The sequence below is a fragment of the Triticum dicoccoides genome, chromosome 6B (genome assembly GCF_002162155.2).
Source record: "Triticum dicoccoides isolate Atlit2015 ecotype Zavitan chromosome 6B, WEW_v2.0, whole genome shotgun sequence".
In the NCBI taxonomy this organism is placed as follows: Eukaryota; Viridiplantae; Streptophyta; class Magnoliopsida; order Poales; family Poaceae; genus Triticum; species Triticum dicoccoides.
The window spans coordinates 372,034,628-372,058,370 of NC_041391.1; the positions used below are offsets into that span (position 1 = coordinate 372,034,628).

A 23,743-nucleotide genomic window follows, 5' to 3' on the forward strand; every position below is an offset into this window, starting at 1 on the left:
CACATTTGACTGCCTACGTGGCATGGATGGGTCCCTCCCGCTAGTGACTCTAGCCGGCACCTCTTTGGTGATAAAAATCATCAAACCCATATCCCCGGCACATGGGCCCCTATTCCACCGGTCAGCCTCATGGGCTAGCCCACACTTGCGTGACAAAATCACGTGGCCCCCCTGCCGCGTCACCGCACAGTAACACACCCTTGGCCCCACCTAGCAGTCTCTGCAGCTAGTCTCTGGGTCTGTAAATTGTTCTGAGAAACTCATATAAACTTCTTTATAATTCATATTTAATTCTCTTTAAATCAGAATAAGGCAAATAATATGTCTATTTTGATAAATAACTGTGTAGAATTCAAATATGTCATCTGCATTCATGTTTGAGCATTTTAAATTCATATATTCATTTAAATAACATTAATGAATTTTTTATATTCATAAATTCCAAACTAATTATCCCTAGCTTACAAAATTAGGTAGAATATATCCAACAAAAAGTGTAGATTTTTAATATAGCCTTATGAGGCATGTTAATCATTTCCAAAATTACGTTTAGGGTTCAACCATAATTAAAGCCTTTCTTTTAATATGGAGTTTGTTAGGAAGTGCTATATTTGTGGTTCTACTCCATTTAATTTGACTAGTCTAGCCTTAATTCAACAGAAACACCATCATATGCCATGCTAACCACATTTAAAATTGTTTAGCTGATAAGTACAAGTTAACACCTAAGGCCTAGTTTGGCAACACCGTTTTTCAAAGACCATAGTATTCCAAAACTTCAGTATTTCAAATAGATGGGCAACAAATACTTCAATTTCTGAAAAACATAGATTTTCTCAGTTTCGATAAAACTGCCCAGGTCTTTGGCAAGTGGCAGTTTTTCTCTGTTTTCTTTGGTTTGCACAGATTGTTACATTGTTGCATGCATACTCAGCTACACTCATGGATCAGCTTGTGCTAATGGCCACTGTATGCACGCAGCCTTGCACGGGCATGTTCTCTCCTAGTAGATGCTAGGATCTGTAGTAGTAGTAGAGTTATCTATTATAATCAATCAAAGACCGAGCTAGTTACAACATGGACAGAGAGAGCGCCCAGCCAGCGTTTCTCAGGTTTTTTTAAAACAGGTCGGGACCTCTTTTTTATATACTACAAAAAGACCACAGTTTTAGAGATACCACGGTTTGTTAAACTGCAGTATTTTTTCATCCAAACGACTCAAAGTATTGAATACCAAGGTTTTTTCAGAAACCACAGTATTCTTCAAAAACTACAAAAATACTTTGGCTCCCAAACACACCCTAAGTTAAATGTGGAGTTTAGTTCAATTGCATCTTAGTTACAAATCATACTTCACTTCACTTGTTTAATAATTGAATTGGATCTTTCAAGCATCAACACTTGCCATGTCATGCATTGCATATCATGAGCATGCTTCTTCCCCGTGGTAGTAAAATGCATCATTTGCGTTTTCCTAGTGTTTCTGCTTCTCTCGGTTAGGACCCGACGATGTTGTGAGGAACGATGCAATGTCTGAGAATGTACCAAGCATGGCTTTCAGGGAAGCAAAACCTCCTTGTCCATTCCCAACACATTCTATTGGTTTCTCCCTTGTTTTTGCATTAGTATAACGATGATGTGGTGAGCCTTCTTTACCTTTCCATTGCATGGCCTGATAATTATCACCCTTATATTGCCTTTACTTCCATTCCCAGCATGACTATGCCTGCTTGTAATATTCCCATGTTTATATCTGCTTACCTGTTGTAGTATGTGTTGTAGTCGCAGGAGCCCACCTCTCTCTCGGTAGCCTTTTTCTGTGTGAGTGGCGGCTCTGCTTGGGAACGGGAGGACTGATGCCTCCATCTAGGTCAGCACCTCCTCATGGGCTTGGGCCCTAAGTGACAAAGCTAGATGGGCTTGGCCCATACCGATTCAACACTCCCCCTCAAGATGGGTGGTAGATATCTATCATCCCCATCTTGTCACATGCCAATTTACAGTCCTTCGTTCCCAGTCCCTTTGTCAAGCAATCTGCAAACTGTTGCCCAGAGCTGACGTGAGTAAGACTGATGATCCCAGCATCAAGTTTCTCCTTAATGAAGAAGCGATCAATTTCCACATGTTTTGTCCTATCATGCTGAACTGGGTTATTAGCAATGGCTATAGCTGACTGATTGTCACACCACACCTTCAAGGGTCCCTTCCTCAGAAGTTTCAACTCGCTCAGTAGGTACTTCACCCAGAGCATCACATAACCCTTGAGATAATGCTCTATACTCGGCTTCTGCTGTTGATCTAGACACAACAGCCTGTTTCTTGCTTCTCCATGACACCAAGTTTCCTCCCACAAACACACAGTAGCCAGAAGTTGATCTTCTATCATCTTGACAACTGGCCCAATCAGAATCACTATAGCCATCCACCTCAAGATGTCCACTCTTCGCAAACCACACCCCTTTACCCGGAGTCCCCTTCAAGTATCTCAGAATTCTGTGCACAATATCAAGATGTCCACTCCTTGGTTCATGCATGTATCTGCTCACCACACCCACGGCATACGTAATGTCAGGCCTGGTACGACACAAGTACAATAACCTCCCAACCAGTTTCTGATAATCTTCCTTATTCACCAGCTCGCCTGACTGAGCTGTCACTTGATGATTTTGTTCAATCGGCGTAGGGGCTGCACGACATCCCATCATGCCCATGTCACTCAAGAGATCCAAGGTGTATTTCCTTTGGCACAAAGATATTCCCTTCTCTGTTCAGGCCACTTCAATCCCAAGGAAGTATTTTAGGTTGCCCAAATCCTTCACCTCAAACTCATTGCTCAGACACCCCTTCAATCTCTTTATTTCCTCCTCATCATCTCCGGTGATGATAATGTCATCCACATAAACTGCAAGAATGGTGATCTTTCGATTAGAGAGTGAGTGTCTGTAGAACACCGTGTGGTCACCATTACATTGACCATACCCCATAGCACGGACAGCACGTCTGAACCTATCGAACCAAGCCCTCGGCGATTGCTTCAGTCCATACAAGGATTTCTTCAGCCTGCATACCTTCCCCGTGGTCTGTGAAGTACCAAAACCTGGTGGTATCTCCATGTACACTTCTTCATGCAACTCACCATGCAAGAAGGCATTCTTGACATCTAATTGATGCAATTTTCCACCCAAAGTTTGCAGCACAGGAAACCAATATCCTTACTATGTTCATCTTTGCCACTGGAGCAAACGTCTCGTCATAGTCAATTCCATAAGTTTGACTATATCCTCTGGCGACCAATCTGGCCTTATACCGTTCCACCTTCCCCTCAGGATTCTGTTTCACTGTATAGATCCACTTACAACTCACTGCTTTCTTTCCTGCCGGCAATGTAGTTAGCACCCACGTCTTGTTTTTCCTCAGTGCTTCCAACTCTTCTATCATCGCTTCACGCCACTTCGGATCTTGCTTTGCAGCCTTCCAATCCTTTGGGATTGACACAGTTTGAAGAGAGGCAACAAACACTCTATAGGAAGGAGACAAAGCCTGATAAGACACAAAATTTCCGATATCATGATCATCAAAAACCTCCGGTGGTAAAGCCTTCTGTGCCGCTTCACGGGTCCCCTTCCGCAACGCAATAGGCAGTTCCACTGTGTCAGATGAGCTTGCACCACTGCCTTGTTGCTCCCCCTGCACTGACTGCTCCCCCTGCACTTGTTGCTCCCCCTCCTGCACAAGTGGATGCCGCCGAGAATATACCAGACGAGTGTCAGATGAGTCATGCACCTGTGGCACTTGTGGCTCTCGTCGAGAGTACACTAGGGGGGTCTTCTGCCACCGATCTCGAACAGGGAGCTGGAAATTACCAATCTGAATGGAACCCACTGTTGGCTGGACCTGAACCTGCACATCACCATCAATGAGAGTACCACCCGGAATTGTACCCACAATTGGCTGGACTTGAACCTGCACATCATCATCAATGTTAGTGCCCATAGAATCCTCCTGAGTGTGAGATACAGCCTTCTCCCCCTCTTGACCATCCTGCACAGAGTGTAAATGGTCAAGCCCTTGAAACAACACACTTAGATCTGTTGGCTCACCATAGAATGGCTCAGACTCCCTGAAGGTTACATCCATACTGACAAACCTGCGTTTCTCTGAGGGACACCAACATTTATACCCATGCTGACTAGAAGAATAGCCCAGAAAAATACACTTCACCGCTCGCGGATCAAGTTTTCCAACAGAAGGATGGTGATCTCGAACAAAACAAGTACTGCCAAACAACTTTGGGGGAACAACAAACTTAGTTTCTCCGTATACTAGCTCACACGGAGATTTCATGCTTAGTATTCTTGATGGTGTCCGGTTGATCAAGTATGTGGCTGTCATAACTGCTTCACTCCACAAGAATTTGGGCACATTCATCGTAAACATCAATGACCGAGCAACCTCAAGAATATGCCGGTTTTTCCTTTCTGCCACTCCATTCTGAGGAGGGGTGTCTGGGCATGTAGTTTGATGAAGAATACCTTGATCAGACAAATAGGCCCCAAATGTGTTGTTCACATACTCTGTCCCATTATCAGTCCTGATCACCTGCACCTGCACCTGAAACTGATTCTTCACCAAGGCATGGAAATTCTGAAAACAGCTAAACACCTCATCTTTGTGACGCATCATATAAATCCAAGTCATACGAGAATAGCAATCGATGAATGTAACAAAGTATTTCATTCCATTCATTGATACAACTGGGCTCTTCCATACATCCGAATGAATAAGCATAAAAGGAGAGATGCTCCTAAGCCCCTTGCTCACATATGAGGCTCGTGTGTGTTTGGCATATTCGCAAGCATCACATGTCAACTTGCCCTTGCCTATCCCACACATAACATCCGGAAAGATTCTACTCATCTTATCAAAAGATACATGTCCCATCCTACAGTGATGGATCATCGCCTCCTTCTCCTTGTCCTCCATGGTCGCAGCACACACCAAGTCCGGCTGCACCTCCTGGTCCATGTACCAGAGCCCCCTATGCCTGGTGCCAGTCCCAACCGTCTGGCTCGTCTGGCGCTCCTGAATCACGCAACCGAATTTGTCAAGGATCACACGACAGTCAATTTGATCAATTAGAGCACTGAAAGAGACCAAATTGACAGGAAAAGCTGGCACATGTAACACTGAGGATAGGGAGATGGTCGGGGTGCACTTGACTGTGCCAACCCCTATGACAGGCTGGTTTGTGCCATCAGCAGTTTGCATTGTGCCCGTGTGAGACGGAGGGTGCTTATGGTAAGACTCAAACACGCAGGAATTACTAGCAACATGCTTAGATGCTCCAGAGTCAAGAACCCACTCTGGAGCACTCTCATTAGAAGCAAGAGATGCCTCATCCGGATTACCTTCATCAGTGGAGACCCAGAGAGCAAAGTCTCCATAGTCAGCATCATCTGCATCTTTGGCTTGTGACGTCCCAGTGTCTCCTGCCACTGTCATGTGAGCCCTCTGATCCCCTAAGTGTCCTGAGTAGCCACCTCTACCCATAGAAGCCTGACCACTTGAGGTCCCTGAGTATCCACCTCTGCCTCTACCACGCCTGCCTCTGCCAGTTCCCCCTCTGTCGTATCCCCTGCCTCTGCCACGAGTTGGACACGCCCACTTCCAGTGACCTACCTCCCCACAGATATGACATTTGTTGGGATCGCTCCACTCCATGCGCTCAGTGACTGCAAATGTCGAAGCCGGCACAACCTTCATGTCTGCATGCTCAAGAGATAGCTGCACCTCCTCTTGAGACATTGCAGCAATAGTCTCCTCAATAGAGGGCAGGAGAGGTTGGTGCAACAGGGATGCCCTCCTGCCATGAAAGCAACCTCTAAGCCCCTCCAACAGTTTCAGCACACGCCTGCGTGCAATCCACTTGCGCCCTGACTCGATGCAAGCCGCATCATAGAGTTCCAGAGGGTCGCAGTTATCCTGCTCTGCCCACAAAGCCTGCAGCTCTGCCACATATGTCATCACTGACATGTCATCACCTTGATGCAGCCGACTGATCTTCCCCTCAATCTTGATGCAGCCATTAAACTGCCATGTCATCACCTTGATGCAGCCATTAAACTGCCACTCAAGATCAGGATATGCTTGTGGCAATGGATTAGAGGCCGGGTACCTTCTAGGGTGGAGGTGCTCAAACGTAATGGTCCTGGGGATGGGATGTGCCCCCTATGCGGCACGGTGGAGGACTCGAACCACATCTTCTTTGCGTGTGTCACGGCCCAATTCCTTTGGAGTTGCTTTCGCGAAGCCACTGGCGGTCATTGGTGCCATACCAACGTCCCCGACCTCTTCGCGAAGATCCAGTCCGTCCCCCCGTTGGCCCGCCACATTAGGTGGCTGACCACTGGGATGCTAGTGTGGACTCTCTGGACGGTCCGCAGTAAGCTTGTGATTCAACATGTTCCTCTTCGACGTTCCACTGACGTTGTCTTTAAAATGTGTGGTTTCCTACAGCTCTAGCGGCCGCTTAGCCGCCCCTCCGACCGAGACGCCATCAACACCATCATCACCGACCTCCGCTCGGTGGCGCTTCGTCTGGCACCCCCGCTTCCGCCGCCTCCTTCCGAGCCTGATTAGCCTGTTATGGTTGCCCCACCCGGTGTTGGGTCTGGGCGTGTGTGTTTTTAGGGCTTGTTGAGCTATGCCCTCAGCAGAACCCTTTATGGTTGTCTTGTGGTACCTCTTTGTGTGTGTGTGTGGGTTGAACCTATGTTGGATATTGTGCTCTGGCGGTTTGCTTTATATATAAAGCGGGGCGAAAGCCTTTCTCGGTAAAAAGAACCCCAAGTGAGGTGTGTTGGTTACTGGGCCGTTTTTACACTTCGACCCGTTGCCTAGCAGCATGGGAAAAATTGATTTCGGTCAATACCAATAGCAAAACGAAGCCGATCTTTTTTTGAGGAATCAGCGGGGAGGGGTGGGGGCATACCAAAACGAAGCCGATCTTTTTCTGAGGAATCAGCGCCAGGTGGTCCCCACCTGAATATATTGCTCAAGTAGTAAAACAGCTGAAGCTGATTGCAAAGTTCAGAATTACATAGACATGCAAGCACGTGACGAGAAAGGAACGCCACGAGGAAGCGTCCTCCTTGTTATTAGCCTTACAAATTCTATGAGACCAAAGGTAAAGATCATAAATCATAAGTCTGAGTGAGGTGGAGGAATGAGTGTCCACATGATGAAAAGCTTTAGCGTTCCGGGCACCCCAAATCTTCCATGATATTAGAAGAATGAATGGCCAGATAGTTTGTGGCGGAAAGTGAGACCCTTCAATGACCTGCCATAAGATTAAAAGAAGAACAAAGCTGACTTGACTGGCAAGAGAAAAGCATCACCTGTCTGCAAAAAGCAAGACTACTTCTAGAGCCTACACAGCAGCCATAGTGTGCTGGAAGACGGCGGCGGCGACATCAATCGAAGGAAGTGATAAGGACGGGTCTTGGAAGAAGATACACGATCCGCACGAAGTTTCAAGGCAATCGACGGCACGGGATGATGTGGCATGCGGTGAGATTGCTTACCCAACACGGATAATCAAGATAGATTGATGCAATCAGTAGATGGGAAGGATCATAGCGGACTGGTGGTGTGGCGGACGTGATAGATTGAAGCGTGGCGAGGGTAACGTATCCGATACAGGCAGGCTTTCAAATTTCAAACTAGCTAATAGTTAAGATCAATAACTAATATCCGAGATTTTACGGGTGGAGAACACGTCGTTGTCTCGGCTGTGATACCAGAGGACCAAACAAGTTCCAATTCCGTTATTTCAACTACACCAAATGATCTTTCCAGATTTGAACTGGGGATAAAGGATTTGCAGTCCCCTGCCTTACCGGGAGGTTTTAAGGGTTTTATTTTGCCATAAAACCAGGTGGGTTAGTTGGCTGTGACAAAATAAAGCATGGATGTGCGATAAAAATCGCTCATGGGGATAGGGGTGGCGACGGAAGAGCGCAACAGGGAACATTATTTTCTTTTTAAGTAGGAGAGAAGATTAAGAAGGGAGATAGGTTTGCACATATGATTATCCAAGTACTAAATCTATATGTTTAAACATAACTTATACTAGTCAAACTATTTTATCTCCAAAACAACAGGACCAACAGTCAATTTAACTTTGGACACCGTGAAAGATCAAGAATGTCAAGTAAACAAAACCAGAGGTAGTTATTATCAAATATATGGCTTTCACAATACTGTATAGAATTGCGTTCTCCCCGCAAAAAAAAAAGGCATAGAATTGCATTCTAATACTGGTGAGCAAAGAGCGAAAAATAACAGCATTACCTGCAACTTCACTGTTGCCGAATCTAAGTAGCACAATCCATTTGATACTGCCTTGCCATGCAAGTCTACATGTATGCACTCAAGGACTGCATTGTTTCTTTCTTTAAGTTGCCCTAACATTGCTTTTATTAAGGAAGTTTTACCCGCGCCCTACATGCATAAATATACGTCCAAGTTTAGTATTTCCATGGAACATAAGAAAATAATCACACACCCAAAGATATGGAAGTACCTCTAGTCCAAGCAATCGCACTCTCCGGGTCCTAACATAGACATCTTTACATATTGTTACAAAATCACTTGTACCATATATAATAACTTCATTCAAACCCTTGCAACAACCTTTATCTTCAAAGGGCTCAACTCCATAATCTGGATTCATAGCACCTGTGACCACAGGAACCATAAAGTCCTCACTAGTGTAATTTGGAGGCTGCTTTAGTGGACGTCCAACTAAAATCCGCATTTTTTGCAATGTAGGTTGCACCTCCTGATCCGATGAAAATGATGTCGTTGATGGTAGGGTTTCAACGGCCGTTGAATACCTGCATATGGATACTTTTGATTAAACAAGGGAATGCATGCAAACTACTAAGAAATTGGCACGCCCTAAAAGCACAATCTGAAAGAACAAAACTTTTTTCACAGGGAAACTTATTGATCAAGTACAGCATGCAGACATAGAAAATGTTTCTTCAACAAAACATCATTGTTACGTAATCATAATTATATGATTTGCAGTTAATGATTAGGAATAGGGTTCAGAATCCACAACAACAAAGAATATTATTCTAGAATATATCCATATAGAAGATGTATTTGCAGATAGCATGTATAGTTTTACCAAGAGGCATTCTTATGCTGCAAACCATACCCAATTAAAATGTTGAAGATATTTGATACTCCATAGTTGTTTTTCAGCTAAGAGATGAAGCAACATATTGGCTATGTGAACTATCAAAGTTACAGTTACTTTTGGGTGCTAAATGTTACATGTGATGTTCCAACTTCTTAAAAAAGGTATATAAAACAATAAGGATGCATTTCATGTTTGGTTAATGACTGGATTGGTCCCTCATTTTTTCTCTTGAAGTTTAAAAACGGACATTTTGGTCTGTGAGTCAAAGACACCACTGGGGTGACATGTCAATGCTCTGTCAGCACCGTTTCTCTCTCAGATCCCTCCCCTGTCAACAGTCACACAGGAAAAGGCCAATTTGCCCCTTTCTCTAGGCTCTGCATTGCAACATTCTTGAAACACATCATTAATTTTTTATCAGGGAATTTGAATGTTCCATGTATCAAATAAGGATCAAGCACGAAACAGCTCAAGAAAACATAAAAAAAATGATGCAGATCAAGCAATGAATCAACAACCTTAAAGGAGAGCCCGACATGGCACGAACACGCTGTGAGACATGCCATCAGATGGATGTCCTTCATCGGTTGTTAAGCCTCAAAGGACTAACATGCCCATTTTAAACTTCAGGGACCAAACTGGTATAATTTGGTGATTATCACTTTAATGTTTGACTGATTCCTTACCTTTCATTCTTTCTTATACAAATCATGCTGGTTTTGCTCCCATTCGATACCGAGTTAGTTGATTGCTAGTATCCAATAACTTGCATTCAGAGTATTATGACGTTAACATTCTTTTGAGCTAAAAAAAATGGTGTATCATAAGATGCAAGGCAACACAGTTCTAGAAGAACATGTGAAAAAAGCATACAGGAAAAAACCAACTGCAAGTCTACAATGCTTGATCAAGTAAAATCGATTTTGCTGAGCTCATAAACTTGTACAGATCTGGCCCAGGCCAAAACATACCAGCTTCCATTTATCTGAGCCTGGAAAAGAGTGCACATATGCAGACCGTGTCCAATTATATCTACTTTCAGCGGTTCAGCACTTTTGCCACCAGGAAGGCCAGTCCATCCAAGAGGAAGAATAGAAGTCGCAGTTCTAATGGCAGGAGGCTCCACAATGTGACCAAGTTCAACAGAATCAGTAGCTGTCAGACCAAGTAGCTGTTGTAGATGCGAAAATTGTTGTAGTTGCTCGATGCCCGTAAAAAGGGGGGCATTTGCACACATGCACACATGATACATTCTGCATAAAGTCATACAGATGACAACTTTTAGTGCTGAGTGGTCTTCTGAGAGCAATAACTCTGACTAAAAATGCAGATAAACAAATGCTTCCCATGCTACACCAGAAATCCTAACCAAGGAAAGCTAAATCTTAAAAGGTGAACCCATTGTTGCGAACATAATAATATCAGCTTTGAAATTTTGTCCGACTAAATTAATGCAATGAATGAGTTTTTGACCGCGTGCTAAGCTAAACGTAGTTTCAGACTTAGTTGATACAAGGAACGTTCATTGTTTTACACTGACCATCAATCCTAATTATCATTATTTTGCCACTAGTCTTGGCAGACCTACTTATCATTATTTTGCCTACAAACTGTGTGGAATAAAGAATACTTTATACAGCCCTTTATGAGAAACAAAGGCTTCCAGCAAAAAGAAGATATTAAATGATGCACATTTCATTTGTTGTCTTCCAAAATATTAATCCCTTCACAAAAAAGAATTGTCCTCCTTTTTCCTTTTTCTTCTAAAAACCATGTATGGCTTCGAGTTGGCTAATGAGTGATGAAAGTTTTGGGTGATAATTTGTACTTGTTGAACACAATCAAAAATCTTACTTTTGGAAGCGGGCTCTGTAGGATTTCATCGAGTGTGACTGAAGACGCTCTCTTAACTCCATTATAACAGACTGCACCTGCAAATGCCTTTGCCATAACAGAGCAAGAGAAATGAGTAGATCCAATATGACAATATGTCAGACGATAAGACAAACTATACATGTTAGACCCTCAAATGCAAAGCGTATGCAATAGCATTGCATTTGAAAAAGCGTAACACTGGAAAAAATGATAATCCAAAATCGGCGTCTTGAGAATGTCGTGGTAGCATGAAAAGTCTTCAAAACCTGTCGAGTCAAGCTAAAGGAGATAACAAAGAAGATGGTGCATCAGAGGAAGACACTACATCAGTAGAAGATACAAGATAAGTATCAAAAAGAAGAAGGGTTGTCAAAAGAAGATGGCACATGAAGAGAATGAAGCATTGTGCACAAAATCGAGCCCAAGAAAACCGGCGGCAAAAGAAGCTCGGCGGCAAGAGAATGGTTGTAGATCAACAATGCAAAAAGCGGCCACAAAAATCCAATATAAAGGACAAGGACCAAAACAAGGCTGACGGACAAAGGTATGGTGGACTTGCATGGCATTAGAAACACGGAAGAGCAACGGACTTGATGGACGCAGAGAAAAATATAGACGTAGAAGCTAGGGAGCACACACTGAGAAAGTGCAAGCCATCATGGATGCAAGAGTGGAGCTGATAGATAAGGCGGTGTAGCATGACAAGTATCATCTGCAGAGGCAGACGGAGGAGACGAGGTAACATGCAAACAAGCACCAAGCGCCAAGGGAAGGCGTGTGTACGAGGCGTAGTCCATGAAAAGCACGAGAGAAGATGTAGAGCAATGATCACCATGTGCAGAGGTCGCAAGAGGAGTCGCTGAAGTGTAACCTTCTATAGAAGTAGGTGTAGAGCGATCATCACCACCGACGAAAATCATGAGAGAAATCGCTGGAGAGTGACCAACACAGCCTGCGAAAGACGCCGAAGGGAACAAAATCACATGCGGACGAGCACTAAGCACCGAGAGACGATGCATGTGTGAGATTGGGTCAATGTAAGAAACACCATCAAGAGGCAGCGGGCATCAAGGGACATGCGTACTCAACGAGAACATTTTTTTTCTGTCTCTCTTTTTTCTTTCACTCTTTTTTTTCAATGGAGTGTGGTGATGAAACAAAGCAACCAAACCAAAATCCAGCAGCCACGCGTAATAGTCTTTGACCTTGTAGCAGCAGGAATCAACCAGGAGCAGCCCAAGTGCTAAGCAGCCAGCGCCAGCACTTGGCCACGACGAGCAGGAACAAGCACACGGCAGGCAACCAGCAGCAGAAGAGAGAGATGCGTGACTGCAGAAGGCAAGCAGGCAGAACCGTGTGCTAGCAGCAGCAACCGGGGTGAGCCGTACGACGCAACAGAAGGTGGCTGGGGCCGCGCCATCCAGGAGGTGACGGGAGCGCTGGAGACACTGGCCAGGGGATGGCTCATGTTTTGGCGGAACACGCAGGCCACGCTGGCGGACGTTGGACAATGGCGGCAATGAAGCAGATCGGGATGGACGGGGCATTGACCTGGAGGTCCGCTCTGATCTGGATCGAGGGCGTGAGTCGCCGGATCGGGGCGTTTGACCTTTAGGCTAGGCCCGACCTGAATCGAGGTCATGATACCATGTTATGGATGCAACTTATCTCTGTTGGATAGCGCATGGGGCGTATATATATTACATAAGACTTGGGGTACAAGGAAAGGAAACATAGCCTAATAGGATTCCTAGGCCTAATACTAATACTCCTTCACAATTCTAAGGTTGAGGAAATTTGAGAATGGCCCAACTCTGAAGACCATTTCTGAGGTAATAAGTTTTCATGGCCCTACAACCTTTTATAGGCGATTTGTGAAGAATTTCAGCAATATCAAGGCACCAATTACCGAGTGCTTGAAGAGAGGAAAGTTTCAATGGACAGAAGCAGCTGAAGCTAGAGATCAAGCAAAAACTCTCAGAAGCTCCTGCTTTGGTGCTACCTGATTTCAACTAGACTTTTCAGTTGGAGTATGATGCAAGTGGAGTAGGCATTTGAGCTGTTTTATCTCAAGAAAGGAAGCCCATTGGTTTCTTCAGTGAAAAGTTAAGCCAATCATGGCTGAAATGGAGCACTTGTCAGCAAGAATTGTATGTTGTTTCAGAGCTTTAAAACCTTGGGAAGTCTATTTACTGCCTAAAGAGTTCATTGTTTACACTGACCATCAATCCTTAAAGCATTTTAGAAATCAAAAGCATGCCGATCGCATGCTTGCAAGATGGGCAGCATATTTGGAGAGGTTTAACTATCTCAATGTGCATAAATCTGGAGCAACCAAGCGAGAACCGATGCTTTGAGTTGTCGTGCATGTCTCTTGACTTCTTTTGAGGGCCGGACATCCGGTACCTGCCTGAGTGCAGAGACTAGGGTTTCAGCCCATGTATCCCCATCTACCCCCTAGACTATATATACCATACCCCTTGGACGAATTAGGGTTGAACTTCCAGGCATGGACCAAATAAAGGTGTTGTATGAGGACGACGAAAACTTTGGCCATGTTCGGGTACAGCACAACAGTGGCCAGGTGATGACTACCTGGTGCAAGTTGGCTATCTCTTCAAAAATGATCGTTTGTACATCCCAAGAAGTTAGCTCCATTCAAGTGATCTTAGTGGCCATGTTGGATGTGACAAGACTATTGCTAACCTAGAGGCTCGTTATTATTGGACAGAACTAAAGAGAGATGCTGGAAAATTTGTTCAATGGTGCCCCATATGTCAAACCTGCAAAGGCCAAGTTCTAAACACAAAGTTATACATGCCTTTGCATGTTCCTGTTGCTCCATGGGAGGATATTTCTATGGACTTCGCCTTGGGTTTGCCAAGTACCAGACAAGGGAGCGATGTTTTGTTTGTGGTCGTTGACAGATTCTCTAAAATGGCTCATTTCATTACATGCCGCAAGACAACGGATGCTCATCATGTGGCAAATCTTTTCTTTCGTGAAGTGGTCAGACTTCATGGAGTTCCAAGGTCCATTGTCTCAGACCGTGATAGCAAGTTTCTTGCTGCAATTTGCCTCACTTTGTGGAAGCAATTCAACACAGAATTAAAATTTTCTAGCACTGTCAATCTACAAACAAATGGGCAAACAGAAGTGGTGAAGAAAATTTTGGGTAATCTGATTGTTGCATTTGTGGAGAAAGGAAGGGCCAATGGTTTGGCTTTATCTTTCGCGGAGTTCTCCTACAACAACTCTAAGCATAGGTCCACAGGAAGGAGTCCTTTTCCTAGGCGTCCGTAAGGCGACGCCTAGGCGACGCCTAGGCGTCGAGGCGCCCCCCCAGCGCTTTGCGCTTTAGGCGCCTAGGCGTCCGCTTTAGGCGCCTAGGCGTCGCCTAGGCGTCGAAGCGCCCCCCCAGCGCCTTAAAGCAAGGCGTCGCCTTAAAAACATAGGAAGAGCGTCGAGAGGCCGGACCCCACCGAGATGGAGGTCCCAATGCGAAGCACCGGGAGAAGCTGAACGATAGACTGCCAGAACCGAGAGCCGCCCGATTTCTGGCAGAAGGCTAGGGGCTGGCCCCGCAGGTATATATTCCGGATAATGTCGAGCCAGAGGCCACCTTGACCCTGGGCTATGCGCCAGAGCCAGCGGGAGAGAAGGGCAATATTCATCCTTTTAGAGCACATGATGCCCAGACCACCTTGCTCCCTGGGCTTGCAGATGTCAGGCCAGCTGACCATGTGGTACTTCTGCTTATCATGCTCGCCAGCCCAGTAGAAGCGGGACTGAATTTTGGCGATCTCCTTGTGGAGAGACTCATGGAGGCTGTAGAAACTCATAAGGAACAGAAGGAGACTGGAGAGGGAAGAGTTGATGAGAATAGTCCGGGCCGCCTTAGATAGCCATCTCCCCTGCCAGGGCTCGCAACGGGATTGGAGCTTAGTCACGGAGGGCCGCAGGTCCGCGACGGAGAGTCGCGAGTCGCTAATGGGTGTCCCCAGGTAGGAGGTGGGAAAAGAGCCCAGGCGGCAATTAAGTCTGTTGGCGATGGCCATAGACTCAGAGGGGGAATATCCCATAACCATGACATCACTCTTATCAAAGTTGATCTTGAGGCCCGACATCTGTTGGAAGCAGAGAAGGAGGAACTTGAGGTTGGCGATGTCCACCTCCGAGCCTTCGACCATGATGATCGTATAAACCACTCACTGAGTGCAAAAGGAGGCGGAAATCATTCCATGTCGGTGATGTTGAAGTGTATATGTGGACTGCCTAGCCCTTTCCATCAGTTCATACTTTTGGTTGTGTTTGCTAGTGCATGAAGCTTAACATGGCATCAGAGTCTGAGGTCTTGAATTCAAATCCTGGCTTTCGCAATTTATCTAAAAATTGTTGTTGCCCCTCTGAGTCTATTCACGTTTTGACAACATGTGACAAGGTGATGGTCTACCTCTCAAAAGAAAGACTGCCTTTAGGTGTTAAAGAGAAGATTAGGCAGTGAAGGTATGGGCCCTACTCTATTCAGAGAAAGATAAACGATAATGCTTATGTGATAGATCTTCCAAGCAAAAGTTCACTATGTATGAAGGTCCTATTCTCGTGTACCAGTTGGTTGTGGTCATGGGCATTCTTACAAAAGGAGTGGTGCAAGGAGCTGATGGAGCTTGGCGCCAAGCAGCTCGAATGCATTACCAGGGAATTTATGTCTTTATTTGGATGTAGTCTTGCTTGGTGGTCTAAATCTTTTGGTGGTGATTGATCTGGATGTTTTGGTCTCTTCTTTTTAGGGAGGTTTAAAGAGCCAGCCAGCAAAATTGAAAGGATTTAGGCGTTATTAATTACCCCATCACTAATTGGCGCTAATTAATCCCGGCCGGCAGAATCAGGAGTTTCGCCAACGGCTGCGTTCGCCCGCTCATGAGGCTTCGTGCGCGCATGCAAAGCCCATGTGTGGCCAATGAAGGCGCCAGCCTTTTCGTTATTCGAAGCGAAGCGTACGTCTCCCAGTTAATTCTATCAGAAAATTAAACGAAGCAAAAGAACATTGAGGCAACGGCCTAGTAATTCCGAACTTGGTATCGTGGCTCTCCGGCCCAATAAAAGCGGACGGAGGTAGTAGTCGAGATCATTTTTTCTTGATGATGTAATAAACTCTCTAATAAGTGTGATTGCATGCATCTATGATGCAGAGGCCAAGGGTAATAAAAGCCTCCATTATCTTAAAAAACTATACATGTTTCTTGTGATAAAAAAACATATGTTTATCAACTGTGCATTTTATTTCAGAAGGTGACGAGACTGAAACTAAAAGTTCATACCGACGTCATCTTCGAGTATTCTGAATCTGAAAGTGTAGTAACTGATGAATCTCCCAACAGGTAAAGCTGGAAAACATAAAACAATAATCATTGTCATTAATAGAAGTGGAAGCTCATGATAACCTGACAAGAATATTTTTTTGTCAAATATTGCAGACCCCTAATTTCAGCAGTATGGACAAAATATGAATAAAACTCGAATCTTTATATTGTACGATTATTCAAGATATAATGAAATATAACAAATAGGCAAACGGCAGGAATGATAGCGTTAGTATGGAACAGTAAGTGTATTGTTGAAGTCATATTCTAAAACTCAGATTCCTATGCAGAATATGGATATGACAGGAGCACAGCTGTTATCCTATAAAATTGCCAGTTGTTTAGCGAAAAGAAGTATTTTACACTGGGCAAATTGAGATGATATTCGTCACCCTGGGTGAGGAATAGTTATTCTTCACCCCCCCCCCCCTCTATTTTAGCATCAATCCACCGTAATTTTACGTTCCGTAAATTTTGTCTTATTTCAGACGTAAAAAGAGAACGTAAGGAAAAAATATAATCACCGTAAAAAATATTTTATGTTACGTACAATTACAAAATGTAAAAACATAGTGTAAAATGTACATAAAATTCAATTTTTCAGGTCTTATGACCTATATTTTTTTTCCTATGCCAAATTTTACGCAGTGAATCAATAGGAAAATAGCTATTTGTTTTTCAAACGTAATTTATGTATAAAATGATCGTAAGATTACCTCGCGTGAAGAATAACTTATTCTACACCCTGGGTGATGAATAGACTTTACTGTTATCATCCTTATCTGTTATGTGATGTCTATCTCAAATTCTAATACTAGAATGTGATGTACTTTGCAAGTACCACAAGTGTTAGAATTAATCCGAGGTACGCAGTTGATTCACCTCTAGTAATGTACTTTGCAAGTACCACAAGTGTTAGAATTAATCCGAGGTACGCAGTTGATTCACCGAGGAATAAGCAATCACAGCATGATGACGACACCGAGATTTATTAACGAGGTTCGGTAAACTCGCCTACTCCTTGGGGCAATGACTATGGGCACTCCTCCCCGAGATAGCGCAACACCGGCCACCCAGGCGCCGGCACAAGCCGCCGGCTCCCCGTTGCGTGCTTGTCACTATCTAGCCATCATAGGTTACAACATGGGGTGCCTCCTCATATATGAGGCCAAGGGTACAACGTGTCCTGACTCCGACACTACACGTATCCTACCCACACTACAACACCAAGTCCAAACGTAACCCGACACGTACACAATATTCGACACAAACTCCACCTTGGCGAATATTCTCCACCACCTTGAATTTGTCCATGCGTCAAAACTTCCATGTACTCCGGACTTGGGTTGTCTTCTTCGTAGCTTACCGAGAGCTATTCGACGAGTCAGCCCCAAACCCACCGCCACCATGGGACCACGCTGCTATTCCCGCAACTCCGGTCTCCATGACTCCACCTGCGATAGTGCTCCCTTGCAACTTGTAAAGATGTGAAGCCGTCCTCCCTCCAATCATCACGGTCACCTCATCTTCCATAATTTTCATGATCTTCCTATCCCGATCACAACGGAATACCATACCACCATCATGAAGAACTCCAAGCGAAATTAGATTCCTCCTTAGCCCCGGCACATGTCTGACTCCCCGAAGCATTCGCTCAACTCCGTCAAACATCTTGATTTTGATGTCACCTACTCCAGCAACACGATAACCTGTGTCATCGCCCACATAGGCTAAATCAAACTCACCAGACTTGTACAAAGAGAACCACTACATGTTGGGTATCACATGAAAAGAGCAAGCTGAATCCAACATCCAAGCCTCACCTTTGGTTGACCGCCTGTCTGATACTACGAGGACATCACTACTACTGTCTGAGTCATCACCATGAATGACCATATTAGCACTTGCCCCACCATTGAGATCTGGACAGTCCTTTCTCATGTCCCCACTGCTTACACTTGTGACACCGTACTTTCTTTTTCTTGTTCTTGTTCTTCCCTACCTCACATCCCTTCTGCCACTCTTCACCCTTGACTAGCAAACCTTCACCGTGAGAGATTTCACCTCGTTCTTCTTTCTCATATTGTAGAATATCCTCATTCTTGACGGTCTCCTTGCCGTGCGTCGAAGTAGTGATCAAATGGTCATAGGACGACGACAATGAACAAAGAAGCAAAATTGCCCTATCCTCGTCATCAACTGTCGCACCCAAGCGTGCTAGATCATTCCCAACTTGATTAAAGGCGTTCATGTACTCCACAAGATCTGACCCCTCCTGCATTTTCATCCGACACAGTTTTTGCTTTAAATACACCTTGGTCGTTGCAGTCTTGATGGGACCTACACGGCTTGATGGGATCCAATCCTAGAAAGCCATTTGCTTTTCCAAAATCCCGAAGCGAGGCGGATACGCACGAGATGCCAAGAAATTGTAAACCTTAGGGGGATAAAGAAGCAGCGAGAAAGGAAGAAGCAATCAAGCTGCGTGTAGAGGAAACATCTGGGGGGCTAGAAGAGCCCGCTCTAAGAAAATAAGGTCACAGAAGGGGTCCGGTGAATCCAACATGTAAGTCAAGTAAAACCCCTCCTCGAGACTAGTTAACTCAATGTATAAATCCTATCGAATAAAGTCAGGAATAGGAATAGATATCAGCACCAAAAAGTAATGAATGAAAACTAAAATCGACTTATTGTAGCCCCATATCAACGTAGAAATCCGATGTGCCTACACAAGCGGCGACAACCTTCCTTCGGCGCCGAGCTAGCCAACAACGGACAAAGTCCTCTACCACAAAGGAAGGGACAAACCCTCCCTACCCAGCTTGGTGAAGCACCGGGCCACCAACACCACCCAGTCCGAGTAGGAGGGCGGCGCTCACCAGCTTGGGGAGGGAAAGGCAGCAACATTGCGGAACAGATGCAATGATGCGTCAGAGGATGCGACGAAGCACTGTCGTGGATGGGAGCGTCGAGAAAGATTCCCGGAGCATCATGGCACGGGGGGAACGAGCAACCGCAAGGCACGTTGTCCCCATCCGACTTGCGAAGCTCAAAGAACTACAAAATACGACGAGATGTTATGTTGGCCAGCCCATCAAACATGGAGTGTTATCCCTTAATTAGAGTTGTAGTAGATTAAGCAACTTTATTAGGAAATAGTCTAGTCAGGTTAGAGCTCATATAAGAGTTGGTATAGACTTACTGGATTGTCACTCAAGTCTTGTCTACTATATAAAGGGGCGGATCCCTCTCAACAAAGCAAAGAACATTATTGTTCACTTTTTGTGTACTACTTCACAGTAAATAGGAAAATAAGGTTATGTCAGTACTAGATCCTTCCATAATTATTCAATGCTCATGGAACCACATGCATGCAAGCTTACAATGAATTGATATACGAGGCTAGTCAATAAACAAGAATGTTCCGATCAAAACAGGCATCATCATTCATTCAATTTTAAGCATTGGGCAAGTCTAAGACTACACATGTTTTGCGAGGTAAATAATAACAAATAACAAATGCAAATATTTCAAATGTGGAAGAAAAGCAAATAATAATCAGAGAATATGTACTGTGGCAAAGTTTAGAACTAGAGACAGAGCTAACATACACAAGAAGTAGGAATATTCTTCTAAACAAGTTGTAGCTGTTTAGCAATGGCCTGATAGGTTAAGAACAGTTTGAGACAATCATGCTGGTAAAGATTATGGTGTAACAAAAGATTTGTCATGTACAGGTGTGATATGCATAAAAAAGTGTCGCGGTAATCATACCATGTGACATAAAGGGACACTGGATATGCTGCCAATAGTAGCTACAAATAAGAACCAGACACTGTAGTAATAAATCAGAAGGATAATACTGACCTCACCAAATGGTATATATGAAGGCAAAGAAGGCACTCTACTCCACCGCTTGGAACATCCAACTTTAGATGAATTAATTTTTTCAGTCCTATTGTGTTCTTCAGTGGTCCCTCCATGATTGTCAGATAAAGGGGTAAGAGCAATCCCTTCTGAACCTTCCTGAATTTCAAGAGACCACGGTTCTTCTTCCGATTCATCAACCTTCGCTTGCAAATAACTATCCAACTGTGTGGATGCCTTTTCAAAAATATTTGCTTGTTTTTGAAGTACACTTAAACTCTTCCGCACTCCTTCAACGGGAACAAGCTTTGAAAGTCTCCAGAGTGACTTTTGAACAGGGCCAACACCAAGAACAAGTTGTTCCCTATTGTTATCCACGGCACCTTCAGTGCTTATTTTCTTATTTTCTTCTGATCTTACATCCACTCTATTTGCAAAAGATGCTTCGGTTGTTTGGGCATTGTAGTGATGAAAGTACGCAGGTGACAGAATACGGGGCACCACATCCTCTGGAATACAGTACGATTTGAAGTAGTATTGCCATCCTCTTCGATGAACATAACTAATGCATGAAAAGAGGAGCAATTAAGAATTGGTTCACAATAATTAAAATAAAATAAAGTAAAGTATATTTACGATATTACACCACCCTGTCAAGTAGCACATTATGCCCATTCTAACCAAACTTACTCTCTTAATGCAGCATTCCCAACAGGTGGCTGAGAAAACGTGATACACTTCACCTGAAGCCTGTTAGCCTCTTTAGTTGGAGACGACGAGGATAGTACTCTTAATATAGCAAGAGTAGCCAAAGCAGCTACCTGTAATACAGTTTGTGACACATGAGTAATGAAAAAAGGGTAAGATAATGCAAGTTAGGCATTGCCTACCGCTCCGCCAAGCGAATGACCACAAAGAACAAGTTTTCTGTTCTTTTTCTGTGCAAGTTTGTATAGCTCCAGTGCTGGGATTCCCTTAGCACGAGCTAAAAAACCCTACATGAATTATTGAGTTAAAAGTCATAATAGCGCTGAATCAGTTCCTAGAAAAGACAAGAATTTTTTTCGAACAAAAATTGCAGCTAACGCATACTCTGTGTGCAGCAGGTTTTGATTTCCCGAACTGTTTTGGTTTTTCTCGACAGGATACCCCAATGTTTTCTTCACCAAATTGGTCACTGTTCTGCTCAGAGTCAACAGCATCAGCTAAATCCTGAGCTGTATCCTCGTGAAATATGGTTCCTTGGAGTATATTCACATCAGCAATAAAATCTCTAGAAACAAAAACATGGGAGAACCTGATGCAATTGTAAACGCAGCAAACTTTTCATACTTTTAAGTTCCCAAAAAATAAGCTTACTTGTATTGGTTTGTGCCGATAAATGTAGCAAATAGAGTGTCACCAGCCTCCGCTAAAAGATATCTACATGATTTCACCAACAAATAGATAAAAAAAGGCAGCAATAGCATGAGAAGATTTAGCATATGTGTGATTGGATCTTGTCTATTTGAGAGTTCTTCATGTGTTCCTCTTTGATTTGTCTTTCCCCCCTCCAAGTGTGAAAAGATCATCAATTAGGGTTCCACCCTACATCAACTGCCCTAAAGATTCTGCTCAGTGGTGCCGGACAGAAAAAAAATCTTGAAAGCGTTTGTTTCTGGTTTCAGATATATCAGGGGTCATATGCAATGTATCTGGATAATTTGCTGATTAAAGATGAGTGAAATTCTACCTGATATGGTTCTCTCATTAAGTGAATTTATCTTAGGCCATGTCACCATAGCAATATATAGGGTGCCATGCAAATACTCTTTAACAACGCAGAGAAGTCGTAAAGATCGGCACCAAAACTGTGTTAATCAAGAACGAATTCCAGCCTGGTAATGTTGGAATTAATCCTATTTCACATGACTGGTCCACTCCATATTCAGAGCAAAGCGGGAATTGGCACTAAAATTGGAATTCTGAGAACCTTACTATAGCATTGTCAAGACTGTACCACAATCCACATCATTCCAGGGAAGGCTCATTCTTGAAATGTGAATGGCGTGAAAAGAGGTTACGCAAAGCAAGAACAGCACATGATTACTTGAACAACTAGAGACTTACTCAAGCATAGTTGCATCGTATTTTAGCTTAATGCTTGATTAGAAAGGTTTATCGAGAAGGAACACCCATAATGTTGGCAAAAGTAAGTGTGAAGTTTAGCTTACAGCTTACCGATGTGGTACATGGTCCAAGGATGGCTGAACACGCTCAAGTGAAATAATGTTTCCACCAAAATCAGATTTGAACTTATTGATATATCTCATCATCTCAGAAACAGGCCTCTGTCATGCACAAAAAGGTGACAGAATAACATAAGAAAATGAACTGAACTTTATCCAAAAAGAGGAACAGTTATTGATGCTACTGCTGAGCTGGGCAACATCGACCCCTTCGTCAGCTTTTACAAGTAGAAGAATTGAAGATGTCAAATGGGAGAAGATTTTTTGACTTTGGCATGAATCGTCATAGTTGGTTCATGTTTTTGACTTTGCCCTCTTTTGGTGAGATCAAGTTTACTTTCTTTGTAATAAACAATGTAATAAGGTAGGCTATATGCATCTAAGGATGCAGAGGCCGGGGGTAATAAAGCTTCCATTTTCTAAAAAAAGAGGCGAGGGGATTAACATAATCATGATGGGCAAATATGCCAGGCGGCCCAGGACTAATGCTCTGTCATCGAATGCAGGTCTTTTTTCACCTCACCTAACTATTTCTGCAGAGACACTGCGAATATCCAGAGCACATGCTCTACAGAACTACATAAGGCATCAAGGCCATAGAGAATAGCAAGTTGTGTACTTTATGGGTGAGACTAACTAGAAGAGCTTTCCTCTGGAAGTGGAGTCTTCAGTTCTTAGCAGCTCGTCAAGCAATAACCAATTTAAGAAGGCCAAATCAGGTACTTATGCTTAAACTCACAAGTTCTACAACAAACAAGATATTCCTGCGGTAGATTTTCTATGAAGAAATATTATAAATGTATGTTCCTCATGCTGCTAGAGTAGAAAAGGTATGTATTGGTGGACAGATCATAGATGTACATAGGCAATTATATCTTTTTAGAGGTATTGCAGGTCCAAACTTTGGCGATGACTCTTCTATTATTGCTTAGTCAGACCTTTGGAAGGGTTCTATACTCCAATGGGCAATTCCAAAACACATCAAAGTATACAGATATTTAAACTTGCTAGAAATGGAAAGTGCATTCTTGCTTCCTTTGTCTAGATTGGCTTGGATCAGTTTCAAGAATTAGATGGTAAGGTGTCTGGAATAAAGTATTTAGAGTAAAGATAACTTCACATAAATTTGGTAATCGCCTGAATTCCAACGGACCAAGTGTATAAATTTTTATCAGATTCTGAGGAGAATTGGCATTTCC

At 43.7% G+C, this 23,743-nt stretch overlaps 1 protein-coding gene across 2 annotated transcripts in view; it reads right to left on the bottom strand.

The window, feature by feature from the left end:
* LOC119323115 overlaps positions 1–23,743 on the bottom strand; it is a 33,988-nt gene that overhangs the window by 2,914 nt on the left and 7,331 nt on the right. For both annotated transcript variants that reach the window (XM_037596691.1, XM_037596692.1), the window contains exons 2-12: positions 22,537–22,646; positions 21,676–21,738; positions 21,409–21,589; positions 21,207–21,311; positions 21,007–21,137; positions 20,317–20,878; positions 16,408–16,473; positions 11,066–11,142; positions 10,183–10,464; positions 8,585–8,897; positions 8,353–8,502 (exon numbers count right to left, since the gene is read on the bottom strand). In XM_037596691.1, the coding sequence (XP_037452588.1) occupies positions 8,353–8,502; positions 8,585–8,897; positions 10,183–10,464; positions 11,066–11,142; positions 16,408–16,473; positions 20,317–20,878; positions 21,007–21,137; positions 21,207–21,311; positions 21,409–21,589; positions 21,676–21,738; positions 22,537–22,646 (2,040 nt within the window). The remainder of the gene's footprint in view (positions 1–8,352; positions 8,503–8,584; positions 8,898–10,182; positions 10,465–11,065; positions 11,143–16,407; positions 16,474–20,316; positions 20,879–21,006; positions 21,138–21,206; positions 21,312–21,408; positions 21,590–21,675; positions 21,739–22,536; positions 22,647–23,743) is intronic.